The sequence below is a fragment of the Oncorhynchus mykiss genome, chromosome 2 (assembly GCF_013265735.2).
Source record: "Oncorhynchus mykiss isolate Arlee chromosome 2, USDA_OmykA_1.1, whole genome shotgun sequence".
Lineage (NCBI taxonomy): Eukaryota > Metazoa > Chordata > Actinopteri > Salmoniformes > Salmonidae > Oncorhynchus > Oncorhynchus mykiss.
This window is the reverse complement of record NC_048566.1, coordinates 36,138,354-36,157,484: the sequence shown is the minus strand read 5'-3', so window position 1 is coordinate 36,157,484 and position 19,131 is coordinate 36,138,354. Positions and strand designations below refer to the sequence as shown.

At 43.7% G+C, this 19,131-nt stretch overlaps 1 protein-coding gene across 3 annotated transcripts in view; it reads left to right on the top strand.

The window, feature by feature from the left end:
* Positions 1–13,598, top strand: part of LOC110488787 (protein argonaute-3) — a 45,062-nt gene extending 31,464 nt beyond the window's left edge. For 2 of the 3 annotated variants that reach the window (XM_036947333.1, XM_021561185.2), the window contains 9 exons: positions 318–451; positions 958–1,142; positions 2,067–2,226; positions 2,616–2,706; positions 2,987–3,181; positions 3,589–3,723; positions 4,472–4,573; positions 4,934–5,133; positions 6,846–13,598. In XM_036947333.1, the coding sequence (XP_036803228.1) occupies positions 318–451; positions 958–1,142; positions 2,067–2,226; positions 2,616–2,706; positions 2,987–3,181; positions 3,589–3,723; positions 4,472–4,573; positions 4,934–5,133; positions 6,846–6,954 (1,311 nt within the window). In that variant the 3' untranslated portion in view covers positions 6,955–13,598. Of the gene's footprint in view, positions 1–317; positions 452–957; positions 1,143–2,066; positions 2,227–2,615; positions 2,707–2,986; positions 3,182–3,588; positions 3,724–4,471; positions 4,574–4,908; positions 5,134–6,845 lie in introns of those variants that run through there. The other variant, XM_036947335.1, reaches the window with a different exon arrangement.
* The last annotated feature ends 5,533 nt before the right edge of the window (positions 13,599–19,131 follow it).

The window sequence follows — 19,131 nt, the reverse complement described above, 5'->3', positions numbered from 1 at the left end:
ACTCTATTGGGTGTGTGTGGTTACTGTGCAATTTTTCTATCCTCGTGGGGACCTGAAATCCCCAAATGTCCCCAAGGATACTAAAACATGGATAATGATCCCTCATGGGGACATTTCCCACATCTCCATGATGACAAATGCTATTTTAAACGTAGGGGTTAGGTTTCGGCTTACAATTAGGGTTAAAGAAAATAGGATTTTTAATGGAAATACATTTTTAGGTCCACACAAGGATAGAAAAACAAGTGTGTGTTTGCGCAAAAGTGTGTGTGTGTGTGTACACGCAGCAGATCAACCGTACTACACTGTGGTTTCAGAACCGGACAGTGGCCACCCCAAGTCACGGGGTGTGGGACATGAGGGGCAAACAGTTCCACACGGGAGTAGAGATCAAGATGTGGGCCATCGCGTGTTTCGCCACTCAGAGGCAGTGTCGCGAGGAGATCCTCAAGTAAGAACCAGCCAGTCTTATCTGTTTCACCCACTAACTATGTGTACAACTGGGTTATGCTCGTTAGGGCACACCGTGGCAAAATGTTCAACGGAAAACAAAAATGAGCGTTTTTTTTATTGGTCCAGGTAGTCCTGCCCTGTTTCAGTACATTTTCTTCCATTTGGTGCCTAATAAACATAACCCTTCATTAAGCAGCTTCTCACATAGCCACAGGGATATATGGAAAGGAATCCCTCCCTGTTACGGATGTGTTGGAGATGGCCTTCCAGATAAAGTGATCCTTGTGTAACTAGTTTGTCCTCTACGCCTCCGATACAACCTTGTTAGAATTTACACAGCCACTCTCAAGGATGACGTTACTAAACCACTCCCTAACCAACCAGATTATATTTGGTCTTTACAACCTTCCTTTTTCCCTACTCTCCCTCCCTTATTTCTCCATTACTGTCTCTTCATTCCTCTTTCCCTCCCTAATTCCTCCATCCATTACCCACCTCTTATAGGGGTTTCACAGACCAGCTGCGTAAGATCTCCAAGGATGCTGGGATGCCCATCCAGGGCCAGCCGTGTTTCTGTAAATACGCCCAGGGAGCCGACAGTGTGGAGCCCATGTTCAGGCACCTGAAGAACACCTACTCTGGACTGCAGCTCATCATCGTCATCCTGCCCGGAAAGACCCCCGTCTACGGTAGGCGGCACCCATAGACATACATATTCACATGATGTTCATTGGAATCAATCAAATTTATTCATAAAGCCCTTCTTACATCGGCTGATGTCACAAAGTGCTGTACAGAAACCCAGCCTTATACCCCAAACAGCGCAGGTGTAGAAGCACGGTGGCTAGGAAAAACTCCCTAGAAAGGCTTGAACCTAGGAAGGAACCTAGAGGAACCAGGCTGTGAGGGGTGGCCAGTCCTCTTCTGGCTGTGCCGAGGGAGACTCTTTGCGTTCACCTTCACACTCCTGGGCCAGACTACACTCAATCATATGACCCACTGAAGAGATGAGTCTTTAGTAAAGACTTAAAGGTTGAGACCGAGTCTACGTCTCTCACATGGGTAGGCAGACCATTCCATGAAAATGGAACTCTATAGGAGAAAACCCTGCCTCCAGCTGTTTGCTTAGAAATTCTAGGGACAATTAGGAGGCCTGCGTCTTGTGACCGTAGCATACTTGTACGTGTGTACGGCAGGACCAAATCGGAGAGATAGGTAGGAGCAAGCCCATGTAATGCTTTGTAGGTTAGCAGTAAAACCTTAATCAGCCCTTGCCTTAACAGGAAGCCAGTGTAGAGGCTAGCACTGGTCCTAAATGGAGCCTTGAGGAACACTGAAATTTACAGTCACCTTTTCCATGCTGATTAATTGTCTAACATTTTCTGTATCTATATAATAGTTCTACCAAAGCATCTGCTATTCTTTGAAATTCTTGTGTTGCTGAAGCAGCTTTGATAAGGGATGTGTGTTACCAGACAGATTTACACTATCTTATATATCAATACCTTCCCTTTTAAAGCATAGGTGGTACCTTACTCTTTACTTCCCTAATCTGACTGACTGTTAATTGCACAGAGATTGATTGATCACTGTCTGTTACTGGTCCTGTGTAGCGGAGGTGAAGAGGGTGGGAGATACTCTCCTAGGAATGGCCACTCAGTGTGTCCAGGTGAAGAACGTGGTGAAGACGTCCCCCCAGACCCTCTCCAACCTCTGCCTCAAGATCAATGTCAAGCTGGGGGGAATCAACAATATCCTGGTGCCCCACCAACGGTACGAGGCCACCGTGGCTGGAGGATAGAAGGACTGGAATGACCATACAAACATTTTTAATCAGCTGAAAGCACATTTAGTCATATTTATCTTCCATTAGAAGTGTGCACCACTTCGTTTTGAGACGTGAAGTGGGGCATCCGTTTAAACAGTACATTTACTTTGTCCTTAGAACTTACTACAATGGTCCATATCTGTTTCAAATGCCGAATGTAGGAGAATGTTTTTGTTTTTTTGTACACCAATTACATCAATAGCAATCTCCCAATCAAGTGTCCTCCAATTTATGATTGACATAATGTACATAGTGTAAAATCTAAACCCTTAATCATTTTAGAGAACCTTTGTTTGAACTGTCCTCACTGGTCCTTCCCTCTTCCTCCACCCAGACCCTCAGTGTTCCAGCAGCCAATCATCTTCCTGGGGGCGGACGTTACACACCCCCCTGCTGGAGATGGGAAGAAGCCCTCCATCGCTGCAGTGAGTTCACTTAACTCCTATTGGCCTATACCAGGGGTCTTGAACTCATTTAGCCCAGGGGCCACATTTATATATTTTTTACTATTCCAACCATGGGCTACATTTTACTAAGATAACCGCATGTTTGAGACTTCTGTGGCCTGGTCTATACTGTATTGCCAATGCATTAGAGTTCATAATGTTTGCAGAGCTTTTCAATTTGCTCAGCGCTGGTGTGTGTGTGTCTCACTCTCTCTCGCTCTCGCTCTCGCCCACCCTGTTTCTCTCTATACATCTCCAGGTGGTGGGCAGTATGGACGCCCACCCCAGCAGGTACTGTGCCACAGTCCGGGTCCAGAGGCCCAGGCAGGAGGTGATCCAGGATCTGGCCTCTATGGTCCGAGAACTGCTGATCCAGTTCTACAAGTCGACCCGCTACAAGCCCACCAGGATCATCTTCTACAGGGACGGAGTGTCAGAGGGCCAGTTCAGACAGGTGAGCAAAGGCCAAGTGACTATCCTGGGGGGAAAAATGTAAGTCGCTCTCCACCTCCAGAACTTCAGAAACTAGAGGGTCAAAGGTTGCAAGTCAAACGTTGTCCCTCTTTAATTAAACTGATGAAGTTAGGTACATGCCCTATCTGTTTAAGTAAACCATTGATGCACATCATGAAGATCCACTAAGAGGACATTAGAATAACATGCATGACTGTGACCAAAACATGACAATGCTTATTTCCCCGTCACATTGTCAAACGGTGGCAAAAGGGTGTCGAGGCCTGTATCATCTACCTCAACTGGTGCGATCTAGAACAACTGCTCAGAGCCGAGATGGTGGACATCCAAAGTCATATCGTCCGTAATGGATGTTTTAACCCTGTTTTATCCCTCTGCCCACCCCAGGTGCTGTACTACGAGCTGCTGGCCATCCGCGAGGCCTGCATTGGCCTAGAGAAGGAGTACCAGCCCGGCATCACCTACATCGTGGTCCAGAAACGCCACCACACCCGCCTCTTCTGTGCCGACCGCAACGAAAGGGTGAGCGGGCCCACTTGACTTCCGGCCACCCTCCCAGCTACCTTACGGTCATTCTGACATGATACTCATGCCTGAGTCACACTATAGGGCCGACACCCACCCAAACTGTGCTGGCTCTTACATTTTCTTAGGCCAGCTCACTACAGCTTGGTTCAACTCTGTTTGGCACAGCAGTGTGAAAAGCCCTTTTATAGATTAGGGGGGGGGGGGCTGTGTGTTTGAGTTGGTCCGTGATCTTTATTACCCCCTAGTTTATTAAGCGCTCTAAATGGTTGTCCTAATTATCCAATTACCCTGTTGTCAATGGGCCTGCTCTCTTGGTAATTATATTCCATTATAGCATTAGGCCTGATGTGAATTGATGGACCTGGAGTGCCACTCGAGGCCTGGGAGAGCAGGGCTTGTTGGCGTTTATCACCTTGTTTACAAGTGAAGTGCACTTTTACAGACGGGGAGAAATCTATTTTGTCATTATTCTGGTCATTTGTAGATTACGTCATTCAGAACTGTGGAGATGGGGCGGCTCACAATTGTCCCGGCGTCGTTGTAAATAAGTATTTGTTCTTAACTGATTTGCCTAGTTAAATAAAACATTTAAACACTCTACACCTCCCTCCCTCCGTTTGTTCGTTCACTTTGTGTGTTTGTGTGAAGCTTGGTGTTAAAGAAGAACAGGACAGATGGAAGGACGTTTTTAACTTTTGCCAGTTTATTAATAATAACCCCAAATCGACAACTTTTCTTTCAGGTTGGACGTAGTGGAAACATTCCTGCTGGCACCACGGTGGACACGGACATCACGCACCCCTACGAGTTTGACTTTTACCTCTGCAGTCACGCTGGAATACAGGTACTGGCTCATTCACCATCTGTTCATCTAGCCTGCTGCCTCACTGCACTTTACTCTCAGGAAATGACTTTATGAAGTCTCAGGAAATACGCCTGCTTTTTAGAATTTAAACACTTTATTCACACTGTGTTTTGAAACTATTTTTTTACTGAAACTAAACTACCAAATACTCTATGGTTTTCAAGGTGAAGAAAATTTGACAAAATGTGTAAATAAGTAGGCCTATAGTTCATTCTAAAAACCCAATTGTCCCGAATTTTTGTTGAAAGCCATTGTCTTTCTACTACAGTCTTTATACCACATCTCTATTAAATCCCCATATTGAGGCTGTGTAGTATGTGTAACGTCTGCTGTCCCCAGGGCACCAGTCGGCCCTCCCACTACCACGTCCTGTGGGACGACAACTGCTTCACGGCCGACGAGTTCCAGCTGCTCACTTACCAGCTGTGCCACACCTACGTGCGCTGCACCCGCTCCGTCTCCATCCCTGCGCCAGCCTACTACGCCCACCTGGTGGCCTTCCGTGCCCGCTACCATCTGGTGGACAAGGAGCACGACAGGTGATTGGCAGGGGTGGGGGTTACTCTCACTGCACAAAACAGACTGATTTAGTCTTTCTGCATGCTTCGCCTCTGTTGTGCTCAACTCTACGTTACGTTTCATATTTCCTATCTATTTTGGGTGAGATGTACAGTATTGCAATACTGTTTTTTTGTGTGTTCTACTGCCCCAAGGCAATGCTAGGTATTATACTACCCCAAAGCAGCGCTAGATATTATACTGCCCCCAAAGCAGCGCTAGATATTATACTGCCCCCAGAAAGCAGCGCTAGATATTATACTGCCCCCAGAAAGCAGCGCTAGATATTATACTGCCCCCAAAGCTGCGCTAGATATTATACTGCCCCCAGAAAGCAGCGCTAGATATTATACTGACCCAGACAGCAGCGCTAGATATTATACTGACCCAGAAAGCAGCGCTAGATATTATACTGCCCCCAGAAAGCAGCGCTAGATATTATACTGACCCAGAAAGCAGCGCTAGATATTATACTGCCCCCAGACAGCAGCGCTAGATATTATACTACCCCAAAGCAGCGCTAGATATTATACTGACCCAGACAGCAGCGCTAGATATTATACTGACCCAGACAACAGCGCTAGATATTATACTGCCCCCAGAAAGCAGCGCTAGATATTATACTGACCCAGACAGCAGCGCTAGATATTATACTGACCCAGACAGCAGCGCTAGATATTATACTGCCCCCAGAAAGCAGCGCTAGATATTATACTGCCCCCAGAAAGCAGCGCTAGATATTATACTGACCCAGACAGCAGCGCTAGATATTATACTGCCCCCAGAAAGCAGCGCTAGATATTATACTGCCCCCAGAAAGCAGCGCTAGATATTATACTGCCCCCAGACAGCAGCGCTAGATATTATACTGCCCCAGACAGCAGCGCTAGATATTATACTGCCCCCAGAAAGCAGCGCTAGATATTATACTGCCCCCAGAAAGCAGCGCTAGATATTATACTGCCCCCAGAAAGCAGCGCTAGATATTATACTGCCCCCAGAAAGCAGCGCTAGATATTATACTGCCCCCAGAAAGCAGCGCTAGATATTATACTGACCCAGACAGCAGCGCTAGATATTATACTGACCCAGACAGCAGCGCTAGATATTATACTGACCCAGACAGCAGCGCTAGATATTATACTGACCCAGACAGCAGCGCTAGATATTATACTGACCCAGACAGCAGCGCTAGATATTATACTGACCCAGACAGCAGCGCTAGATATTATACTGACCCAGACAGCAGCGCTAGATATTATACTGACCCAGACAGCAGCGCTAGATATTATACTGACCCAGACAGCAGCGCTAGATATTATACTGACCCAGACAGCAGCGCTAGATATTATACTGACCCAGACAGCAGCGCTAGATATTATACTGACCCAGACAGCAGCGCTAGATATTATACTGACCCAGACAGCAGCGCTAGATATTATACTGACCCCAAAGCAGCGCTAGATATTATACTGACCCCAAAGCAGCGCTAGATATTATACTGCCCCAGAAAGCTGCGCTAGATATTATACTGACCCAGACAGCAGCGCTAGATATTATACTGACCCAGAAAGCTAGCTTTCTCTGTAAATACATTTTTTTTAGCTTCAAATAAGTGTGTATCATAGTTAACTTGTCTTTCTGATCCATTCATGTATGTATCTGTCCTGATGAATGTCTTCTCTTCTCCCAGTGCGGAGGGCAGCCATGTCTCTGGTCAGAGTAACGGTCGGGACCCCCAGGCTCTGGCCAAGGCGGTGCAGATTCACCACGACACGCTGAGGACCATGTACTTTGCCTGAGCACCACCCCACACCACCACCACCGCACTTAAAACACACACCCCCACACCCCTGCCTGCCAGTCAAGGAGGGTTGCAGCCCCCCACAACCAGTCAATCCGGACCTGACACTGTGTAGAGGGAAGAGGGGGGGTGGGGGAAGCCCCCCGCAATGGACTGAGGATGCAGACAGACGCTGCTTTAAAGAAAAAGAGAGGAAGAACTTGGCACTATTATGCAATATTAAACCAGCCCCCTGCTTTTCCTGGGCACCCTAACTCCGCCCCCACCTCCTCCAGGCCCTCCCTCCTTTTCTCCGGTCACGAAAGAGATCTGTGGTTTTGATTCCGGATGTGTATGGTTGACGTTGCAGAGTTTGTTCCCTTTCGTCACCATGCCTTTTTTACCTCAACTCAGTTTAACGGCAGCACTTTCTGCCCTCTTTCGTTTGTTAGTTATGTTTTGACTTTTCTTAATCAAAGGTTGAGGAGAGAAGAAGAAAAGGATGAGGTGTTTGAAGGGTGGATCTCGATCTGTGTAGAACTATCACGGCACACTAGCTTGCCACTTATTTTCCTCCATCTTCTTTTTTTTTAGCCAATGGTGACTTATCAAAAGTGTGAGCGTGTCAATGGACACTGTGTACTAGGAGACGAACACGAGCTCTTATTTTGAGCACAGTGCCACCTGGAGTCTGAACGGTGTAAATGCTCTCTTCAAAAGTCCCAACCTCTCTGGGGAATAAGCTATGATGCTAATCATATGATTTCTTACTCTTATCATTTGACTTGACCCAGTAAGTGCTGTGCGTATACAGTGGCACACATCCGTAGAGGGTAATACAATGATATCAAACCCGAGGTCAGTCCCCTATGACATCGATCTAATGTGCTGTCACAGCAACATTGCAATGTGACCCTGTTTTGGAATTTTCTTTCCTGTACATCATGTTTGATATTTAAGATGTTTTTTTGTTTTTTTACCATTATTTTCAGTATTTATTAGTACGCTCAAGATATAGTAATTTAATGAGAAGAGCATTTATTTCTGCATTCTTTCATTCTATCTGCTCTATTTGAGTTTTGTTGTGGAAGATCCTAAATTGAATGACAGATCATGTTGCTTTTCTCTAGTGCAATAATGTTTTAGCTGAGGGAAGGAAGAGTCTTCTAGAGGATACGACTTGAATGTCTGGAAGTCTGCAGCGGTGAGTTTAGGAGAATGTACTAGAACCTAGATCTCTTACGAGAGCTCTCGGATAGTAAGAGAATGTTTTTGAGCCACACAATTGGCACTTACCCAGTTGCTCCTCTTTATGAAGGGAGTATCGGGGTTCATAGGTCGAAGGGTTATGCCAATGAGTGTGTTATGGGTTAGAAATCAAGTGCCTGGTTTTGGAAATGAACGGTTAAATGGCTGGTTGTATGGATGGATTATGACGTGGTGGTCCTAGCTTTCAAAATGTATTCGAACAAGGAAGTTAAAGGGCAAGGTTTAGCTGGAGAAAGTTTTTGACAAGTTGCTTCACATTGAAATCCTTGCGATTAGAAAATATATAATGTGTGTGTGTTTCTCCAGTCGTCTTTGCCTAATAGCAGCGGTATTTTAGCAGATCAAGTCGTGCTGCACTCTGCCTCTATCCTCATCAGACACGGATCTAGCTGCTATATCTACATGTACTCAAGGTGACTAAGAATCGAGGCATGCCTCAGTCATGAGCGGCAGGAGAGCTAAGCCGCTAAGACAAAAATTCAATTTCCCATATAACTGACCATCCAAACCAATAGTAGCTAGCTGTCTTCTAGAGTCAACAATTCGATGACTCTTGGAAGTCTGGGAGACTGAGTGAGTGACTTGTGTGGTCGCTGCTTAGCTCCTACGTGCTCTGTGACATGAGGCATGCCTAGTGGTGTTCAAAAGAGACAATTATCTGCACTAAAATAAGTGTGTGTTGGACCGAACACATGCCTCTGGTGCTATGTACCGTAGTAAACCTCCCAATGAAGTAGACGAGAGGGTCTGTGTTATGTGGGGAACTGTAGGGATTTCTCGTCCTAACTGTTAGTGGAAACGGTTGCCATTTGAGAATCTCTTGTTTTTGACGGTACAATGATACAAGGAGACAGTTCTCAAGGCAAGGACTGCTCCAATAGGTGAACGGTAGTGTGGTCCAATGGTAGAATCCTGTGTCTCCCCCCCTCTATAGTCACGTTTGACTGCCTTCCCAACTCTAGCCTTCCCCTGGCTGGAAGCCAATGAGTTTGAGCCTTCATGATCTTCACTAGTGTCCAAAAAGCCTTTTTCAAAAGCCAGATTGGAAGAAGTGTATATATGTACATTTCACATTATTGTAATGCACACACCACTTATTTTTGCTAACAAAAAATCTAACCTATGTAGTTATATAGTTATTCATCATTAAACGTGAAGGGTAATAAAATGTGGCAAGAGTTTTGAGTCAACTGTTGTTGACTCGTGTGCTGTGGCAATGTATACTGTTATTTGTGTATTTTGGCGTGCGTACAGTGGCGGTGGCTCTATTTGTGTGTCTGGGTTGTTATACTGTTATGGATCGGGATGCGGTGGACTTCTATAAGTAAGAGGTGCTTCTATTTCTGTCACTCTTGGCAGCTGTTGACAGCTCCTCCCTGTTGTCAAAGAATCCAAATGAAAATCATTGGCCTTTGTTTTTTTTGTTTTTTTTAGAGCATAATTGTTCTGATCCTGCCTGATCGTCTTTCTCAGGCGGGAGTTGATGCCTGTAGAACAGGGGAGAGCGGGAGAAACCGGGGCTTGTCAAAGTGTTGTAGACCCACTTTAAAAGATGTAGTTGATTTAAAGAATGAGATGGTTACCTGGACTGGTCATCTTGAACGTTGAGTACCAATGTGGCCCGCGGTGTTTTATTTTAAGCCTTGTGGGCGATGAGGCCCCTATAGAGCGAGACTTGGCCTTTTTAACTGTTGTTGCTTTTCTCCTCTCTCCTTGCGCAACCACGGGCACTTCTTGTGCTCAGAAATACAAAGCCTTAAGGCCTCCGGTAAGTCTGCAATGTGACAAAGTATATAATCTCATTTCGTTTTTTCCACTTTCTCCTTACTTTTGATTCCCATTGCCAGAGGACTACATTCCATAGCCTGTAGATCTGCCATCTGATTCCCCTGAGAGCTAAGTGGAGAAAATATGGAAGACTAGAGGACAGAAGAAGTTAAGTTTGCTCCGTAAATGTATGATCCAATGGTGTCTTGGATCGGTTTGTTGGTGTGTGCTTGGTTGGTAAAGAGTAGGGTATTTTTGGTAGATGGGTTTTTGTGCATGTGTCTGGTTCTGGTGTATGTAAAGTGAGAAGTAGGGCTGCCATTTGAGGGAGGTGGTGTGTACGGATCGGTACATGGTTTAGCAAGCGACAAGCGTAGTGATCATCCAAACTGACATGATGATGAGCGTCACAGACTGTATAGAACATTCTGATTTTCCTGGGCAAAAGAACACATGTTTACATATAGCAGATGTGTTTGCCTAACATCTTTTGACTTTTCAACTCGCTAAACCGTCAACAGTAACGTTTTTCAGATGTTGGTTTGTGTTCAGCAGTTTTCTTTTTTTTGTCTTTTTTTTGTCTTTTTTTTGTCTTTTTTTTGTAGTTTCTTTTGTATTTTCTTTTGCTTAGTTTATAGATATTTATGAGCAAGGCCTTCTAGGTCTTAAACATCAACCCAGAGATTGCTATACTCTATGGAAAAGTAGCTATGTGTGTTCATTCCATTGCCTGTGACGCACAGATATACTGGATTTTGAGTTGTATGTCCTTTTCGGCGCGGAAGGTAAATCTATGGCAGAGTGAAGTCCACAGGAAGTGCCTTTCTTTATGGTGGTGCTGTAAAACAAAAGTCAAATGGCAAAGACGTTTATCTCATTTTTGAAGAAAAATATAAAAGCATTGCAATGCAGAAACACATGCACAGTACACACACATTATTTATATGTATGCACGCATACCAAGATGCATAAAGACAGAGTATATGATTGTGGTTGAGCGTTCACTTAGTGGTGCATTTTGAGTTTGGACCAATCGACTCGGTTGGTTGCTACAGTGGAACTTGCGTTGACAAGTGAGGTCATAGTTAAAACCGATGTGTGTGTGTGTGACACAGCCTGGGCCACGAATGACGAACATAGCACAGCACTTTATAGACTGCCACTCTCACTCGGACACACAGCCACAACGTTTTCTGTCTTTGTACCTCCTCCAATCCCCGCCTCCCAGATACAGTGGCGTGTCGAGGACTTGTTATGTGATTTGAGGAGATTTTCCTCCTCTGGGAATTGGATTACGACACCAAACAAAACGGTTACTATCGCTACTAAGTGGTCATTTTAAAGGTGTGCCTCCAGCTCATGTGACTCCGCTGATGATGATGACTGTTTTGAGTCGGCCTGCGTTTTGTGGTTTCTCATTAAGAATCTGAAACCACCAACGGTTTTTAAGTGTTTCAATGTAAGGAAGTTGGAAGTAATGGCATTCGCATTAGGATGTCGGCATGGCATTCTCATCCCAGTGCAATGCCTCACCCTGCCGCGTGTCTCTTGTCCTTAATGGAAGGATAGTGGGCCCACTTTCATTGGGGTTTTGGGGCAGTTCGGGTGTGGAATAAGACTCAGAGGGTCTGTATGAGTCATTTGGGGTACCCATCAGTCCAGGGAGGTGGTATCTTTTTTACAAGAGATTAAAAAAACAATGCGCCTCACTTACCTTTATATGCTGCATACGTTATACTACATGAGAGGAGAAACTGCAAATATTGCTTTGGTTATTACAGTATAATGCTTGATTAATACCTGATTATGATATTCTCATAACTGTTTTAGAGACGGAAGTATAACTAAGATTCTCTTGTTTAGTTTTTTTTTGTCTTAACACTTATCTGACTTGAGCCGAACATTTTATTTTGTCCTCCTATTTAAATGTTATTTTTAATATGTATATGAAATATATATTGCAAAATATTTTATGCTGTATTTATTGAGTGCATAAACGAGCAGCTAGCTAGAGTCTCCGCAACATTGGCAGCATGGTGGAGGTGCAGCTTGGGGACGAGGCCTTAAACCCCTCCCCCCCTCCATGTTGAAGACTTATCCTCCCCAAACACGCAAGCACAGCAACGTGTTGGAGGGCGGACGGAGGGGCACAGTTGAGCAGGGGCATCTGTTTTTAAATTAGGTATTACTTATGTTAGACCCCTGCTTTCTGTTTGGGGGAAGAGGCCTTCTCATTAAGTCCTCATCACCTTCTTGTACTCTCTAGTCCCTCTCTCCTCTCCGGTTCTCTCCTCCCATCTTGTTGATACCACCCCCACATGTTGCATCTCATCTCTGTAGGGGTAGGGAACCTTCACTGAACCACACGGACTGAGCTGAGCCTTGTAAAAACTGACTTCCTCATCCAGAGATGCTAATGTGTTAGCCATGTAAACTCCCCTGGCCTGGTGGAGTACAGGTGGGTGAGAATAGAGGGGAAAAGGAGGGAGGGAGGGATGGTGCTAAGGCAGAGGATGTATGGTTAGGTGTGGCTTCTGTGCTTTCATGTCTCCTCTGGAGTTTTTTTTTCTTGTGCCAGAGACTTACACAGTAAGGAGTAGAGACTAAAGTCCCATTCCACTTAAAAATGCAATCCTCAGTCTTAAGTGTGTTCTTACTTCGTTGTTGGGTTTTATTTACAACTACAGAATGCCTGAGTTGAGTACAAAAAAAGGCCCAACTCCAAAATGTCATCCTCGTGTTTATTTTCAAACCACTAACAGTGCTACAGTAGTTGGTGAGCCCCAACATACAAAAGTGTATGTTTCCCCACGTGTATGGATGTAAGAACAGGAGCCTGAGGGTTCTATGTGCTGTACTTAGACTTGTACCTGTGTAACGAATCAAGGTGTTGTAATAATGAGTTGCTGTTCTGTTTGCCCACTGTCTGTTAGTCGTTCCCACCTCACTCTAGGGTCAGAGGCATGGAGCTTTGAAGGGGTCGTCAACCCTGTTCAGAACTTCAATAGGCTTTTCCTACCTATTACCCACAGACAAATACTTTAAGACATGTTGACTCCATTTAGCTCTCTGTTTTGATGTGCAAGCAGACGCTGCTTGCTTTTAGTCCATTCGCAGTCCATGTTGAGGTTTTGAAATCCCGTTTGCTCGAGAGAATATCGGATGCTGTTTTCCCAGTGTTAAAACTGGTTTGAAGACCGATTTTGTCAGTGGCCAAGGATGATGGACTTTTTAAAGGTTTTCCTATTTGTTACATCTGTATCTTGAGGTTATTTTGTATTTGACGTGCGGTCGGTTTGTGTCATTACTTTTTAATTGAATGTCAGTCAGGATTGTGTGCTGTGATACCATTTTGAGTCCTGAGGCACCTGCTAAAATCAATGGGTGTTTGATGATACGAACAAGGTAGCCACATGAGTTCCATGCCTCTGGCTCTGTTTCGGTCTCTGTCTCTGTGTGTCTCTACTCTGTATGTTTCAAACTCTCTGTTGTACCAACAGGTCTTTTTTATTTTAGTTTTAAATGTCTTTCTTTTGTATTTCTCTTTAGGCCTTTTAGTGTTACTTTGCTTACGTTTTTGAAGTGTATCTTTCACAAATACTTGCAATAAAAAGCTTTGCTTTCATACCTTTCGCGTTATGAAATTTGTTTCTAGACCACGCACACACAGGTGATCACACACACCCACCCCGCTTTAGTTTATGTTGGAGTATAAATCAAATACTCTGGCTATTTGGCTATACCGCTGTAGTCACTAGCCAGTTCCAGTGAAGGTAAGTTCAGCGCAGATGTAATGTTACTAAATGATTATGAGGTCATTACACATGGTCATTGTGTTCAAATTCTATTGTTCTAGTATTCTTCAGATTTTTCTGTTGCACCAGACAGTTCCCTGTGTTCTAGACCCATTGTGGTATTAGTCTCTTCATTTCAAGGAATGTGAAGAATTTGTCTTGAAGTAGAAGTCGGAACATCTTTTTTGGTATGTAACTCCTGTAAAGTGTGGCAAAGGGAGTGTATATTACTGGAAACGTTAAAAGTTTTACAAGTAAACTACTAGAATTTTGGTAACTTTCAAGGAGTATATGGAATTTTATGACAGCTGGTGGCATTTTTGGGTACCTCAGGTTATCACAGGTGTCAAATCTCTGGCACTCTGTGGCCTTATCACATACATGTAAAATTATATTTATCTAATAAGGATGTAAAATTAAACTTTGAATGACAACGGTATAAAACAGGAGCCCTAATTATAAACCAATTTAGTGAATTAATGAGGGTTTCACCATGATCTTTTAAAATTTGTATTTATTTTTTGACGCTTTACATTGTCAGTATGTGTTATAAAAATGTTTTGTGGCAGTATTTGGAAGAGTTGCAGAGTTAATTATAAATAATGCCATTGCGGACAAGTTGCTTTAAAAAATGTTTGTCAATTTTCTCATAAACCATATGGTTTATCCACTTGAATCTCATGGCAAATATAGACGCAGAATATATACAGTGCCTTGCGAAAGTATTCGGCCCCCTTGAACTTTGACCTTTTGCCACATTTCAGGCTTCAAACATAAAGATATAAAACTGTATTTTTTTGTGAAGAATCAACAACAAGTGGGACACAATCATGAAGTGGAACGACATTTATTGGATATTTCAAACTTTTTTAGCAAATCAAAAACTGAAAAATTGGCCGTGCAAAATTATTCAGCCCCCTTAAGTTAATACTTTGTAGCGCCACCTTTTGCTGCGATTACAGCTGTAAGTCGCTTGGGGTATGTCTCTATCAGTTTTGCACATCGAGAGACTGAAATTTTTCCCCATTCCTCCTTGCAAAACAGCTCGAGCTCAGTGAGGTTGGATGGAGAGCATTTGTGAACAGCAGTTTTCAGTTCTTTCCACAGATTCTCGATTGGATTCAGGTCTGGACTTTGACTTGGCCATTCTAACACCTGGATATGTTTATTTTTGAACCATTCCATTGTAGATTTTGCTTTATGTTTTGGATCATTGTCTTGTTGGAAGACATCTCCGTCCCAGTCTCAGGTCTTTTGCAGACTCCATCAGGTTTTCTTCCAGAATGGTCCTGTATTTGGCTCCATCCATCTTCCCATCAATTTTAACCATCTTCCCTGTCCTTGCTGAAAAAAAGCAGGCCCAAACCATGATGCTGCCACCACCATGTTTGACAGTGGGGATGGTGTGTTCAGCTGTGTTGCTTTTACGCCAAACATAACGTTTTGCATTGTTGCCAAAAAGTTCAATTTTGGTTTCATCTGACCAGAGCACCTTCTTCCACATGTTTGGTGTGTCTCCCAGGTGGCTTGTGGCAAACTTTAAACAACACTTTTTATGGATATCTTTAAGAAATGGCTTTCTTCTTGCCACTCTTCCATAGATTTGTGCAATATACGACTGATTGTTGTCCTATGGACAGAGTCTCCCACCTCAGCTGTAGATCTCTGCAGTTCATCCAGAGTGATCATGGGCCTCTTGGCTGCATCTCTGATCAGTCTTCTCCTTGTATGAGCTGAAAGTTTAGAGGGACGGCCAGGTCTTGGTAGATTTGCAGTGGTCTGATACTCCTTCCATTTCAATATTATCACTTGCACAGTGCTCCTTGGGATGTTTAAAGCTTGGGAAATCTTTTTGTATCCAAATCCGGCTTTAAACTTCTTCACAACAGTATCTCGGGCATGCCTGGAGTGTTCCTTGTTCTCCATGACGCTCTCTGCGCTTTTAACGGACCTCTGAGACTATCACAGTGCAGGTGCATTTATACGGAGACTTGATTACACACAGGTGGATTGTATTTATCATCATTAGTCATTTAGGTCAACATTGGATCATTCAGAGATCCTCACTGAACTTCTGGAGAGAGTTTGCTGCACTGAAAGTAAAGGGGCTGAATAATTTTGCACGCCCAATTTTTCAGTTTTTGATTTGTTAAAAAAGTTTGAAATATCCAATAAATGTCGTTCCACTTCATGATTGTGTCCCACTTGTTGTTGATTCTTCACAAAAAAATACAGTTTTATATTTTTGTTTGAAGCCTGAAATGTGGCAAAAGGTCGCAAAGTTCAAGGGGGCCGAATACTTTCGCAAGGCACTGTGTGTATATATATATATATATATATATGTGTGTATATATATATATATATATATATATGTGTATATATATATATATATATATATATATATATATATATATATATATATATATATATATATATATATATACATACACACACACACACACACACACACACACACACACACACACACACACACACACACACACACACACACACACACACACACACACACACACACACACACACACACATTCAAGCAAACAAACAAATACGTATGTCGACAACCCCTTCAAATTAGTGGATTTGGCTATTTGCTGACCCTGTATAAAATCGAGCACACAGCCATGCAATCTCCATAGACAAATGTTGGCAGTAGAATGGCCCGTGCTGAATAGCTCAGTGACTTTCAATGAGGCACAGTCATAGGATGCCACCTTTCCAACAGGTCAGTTCATCAAATTTCTGCTCTGCTAGAACTGCCGTGGTTAACTGTAAGTGCTGTTATTGTGAAGTGGAAATGTCTAGGAACAACAACGGCTCAGCCGCGAAGTAGTAAACGGGACCTCCGAGTGCTGAAGCCTTGGTCCTTGTCCTTGGTTGCAACACTCATTAGCGAGTTCCAAACTACCTCTGGAAGCAACGTCAGCACTAGAACTGTTTGAAGGGAGCTTCATGAAATGGGTTTCCGTGGCCGAGCAGCCGCACACAGCCTAAGATCACAATGCCAAGCGTCGGCTGGAGTGGTGTAAAGCTCACCACCATTGCACTCGAGTGCAGAAACACGCTTCACCATCTGACAGTCCGAAAGACGTATCTGGGTTTGACGGATGCCAGGAGAACACTACCTGCCCAAATGCATAGTGCCAACTGTCAAGTTTGGTGGAGGAGGAATAATGGTCTGGGGCTGTTTTTCATGGTTTGGGCGAGTCCCCTTAGTTCCAGTGAAGGGAAATCTTAACACTACAGCATACAATGACATTCTAGACAATTCTGTGCTTCTAACTTTGTGGCAACAGTTTGGGGAAGGCCATTTCCTGTTTTAGCATGACAATGACCCCGTGCACAAAGCGAGGTCCATACAGAAATGTTTTGTCGAGATCAGTGTGGAAGAACTTGACTGGCCTGCACAAAGCCCTGACCTCAACCCCATCGAACACCTCTGGGATGAATTGGAAAGCCGACTGCGAGCCAGGCATAATTGCCCAAAGTCAGTGCCTGACTTCACTAATGCTCTTGTGGCAGAATGGAAGCAAGTCACATCAGCAATGTTACATCTAGCCTTCCCAGAAGAGTGGAGGCTGTTAAACCAGCAAAGGGGGACCAACTCCGTATTCATGCCCATGATTTTGGAATGAGCTGTTTGACGAGCAGGTGTCCACATACTTTTAAGTTATTTAAGTATAAATTACAATAAATTACTTACTAATTACCTAAGATTACAGAAACTTTAGTAAATTACCAGTAGCTTTGCAACCATACTCCTGTACAATGCATTATGAATCCGTTATAATGTATTGTAGCCTACAGTATAGCCTAGCCTACTTTGGAAATCTGAAACTGTCAACGTTTCAGGTTAAAAACTTCTTATGGCTGGGGGCAGTATTGAGTAGCTTGGATGAATAAGGTACCCAGAGTAAACTACCTGCTACTCAGGCCTAGTTACTAATATATGCATATCATTAGGAGATTTGGATAGGGAACACTCTGACGTTTGTAAAACTGTTTGAATGATGTCATTGAGTATAACAGAACTCATATGGCAGGCAAAAACCAGAGAAAAAAAGTGGGATATCTGATGTTTGTAGTTTTTAAACTCTTTGCCGATCCAAGATAGTGTAAATTTGGTCCGATTGCACTTCCTAAGGCTTCCAATAGATGTCAACAGTCTTTAGAACCTTGTTTGATGCTTCTACTGTGAAGGAGGGGGGAATTTGGAGCTGAGGTCTGCCAGAGTGGCATGAGCTGATCACGTGCGTTCAGAGTTAGCTTGCGTTCCATCATATTTCTACAGACAAAGGAATTCTCCGGTTGGAATATTATTGATGATTTATGATAACTTCCTAAAGATTAATTCTAGACATCGTTTGACATGTTTCTATGGACTGTAACGGAACCTTTTGACTTTTCGTCTGCTCGTGCCTCATGAATTTGGATTACTGGGCTAAACACACAAACAAAATGGAGGTATTTGGACATAAATGATGGACTTTATCGAACAAATCAAACATTTATTGTAGAACTGGGATTCCTGGGAGTGCATTCTGATGAAGATCATCAAAGGTAAGTGAATATTTATAATGCTATTTCTGATTTCTGACTCATGGCGGATATCTGTATGGCTTGTTTTGTTGTCTGAGCGCTGTACTCGGATTATTGCATGGTGTGCTTTTTGGGTAAAGCTTTTTTGAAATCTGACACAGCGGTTGATTTAAGGAGAAGTTTATCTAAAGTTCCATGTATAATACTTGTACACTGCTCAAAAAATAAAGGGAACACTTAAACAATACAATGTAACTCTAAGTCAATCACACTTCTGTGAAATCAAACTGTCCACTTAGGAAGCAACACTGATTGATTGACAATAAATTTCATGCTGTTGTGCAAATGGAATAGACAACAGGTGGAAATTATAGGCAATTAGCAAGACACCCCCAATAAAGGAGTGGTTCTGCAGGTGGTGACCACAGACCACTTCTCAGTTCCTATGCTTCCTGGCTGATGTTTTGGTCACTTTTAAATGCTGGTGGTGCTTTCACTCTAGTGGTAGCATGAGACGGAGTCTACAACCCACACAAGTTGCTCAGGTAGTGCAGCTCATCCAGGATGGCACATCAATGCGAGCTCTGGCAAGAATGTTTGCTGTGTCTGTCAGCGTAGTGTCCAGAGCATGGAGGCACTACCAGGAGACAGGCCAGTACATCAGGAGACGTGGAGGAGGCCGTAGGAGGGCAACAACCCAGCAGCAGGACCGCTACCTCCGCCTTTGTGCAAGGAGTAGCAGGAGGAGCACTTTCAGAGCCCTGCAAAATGACCTCCAGCAGGCCACAAATGTGCATGTGTCTGCTCAA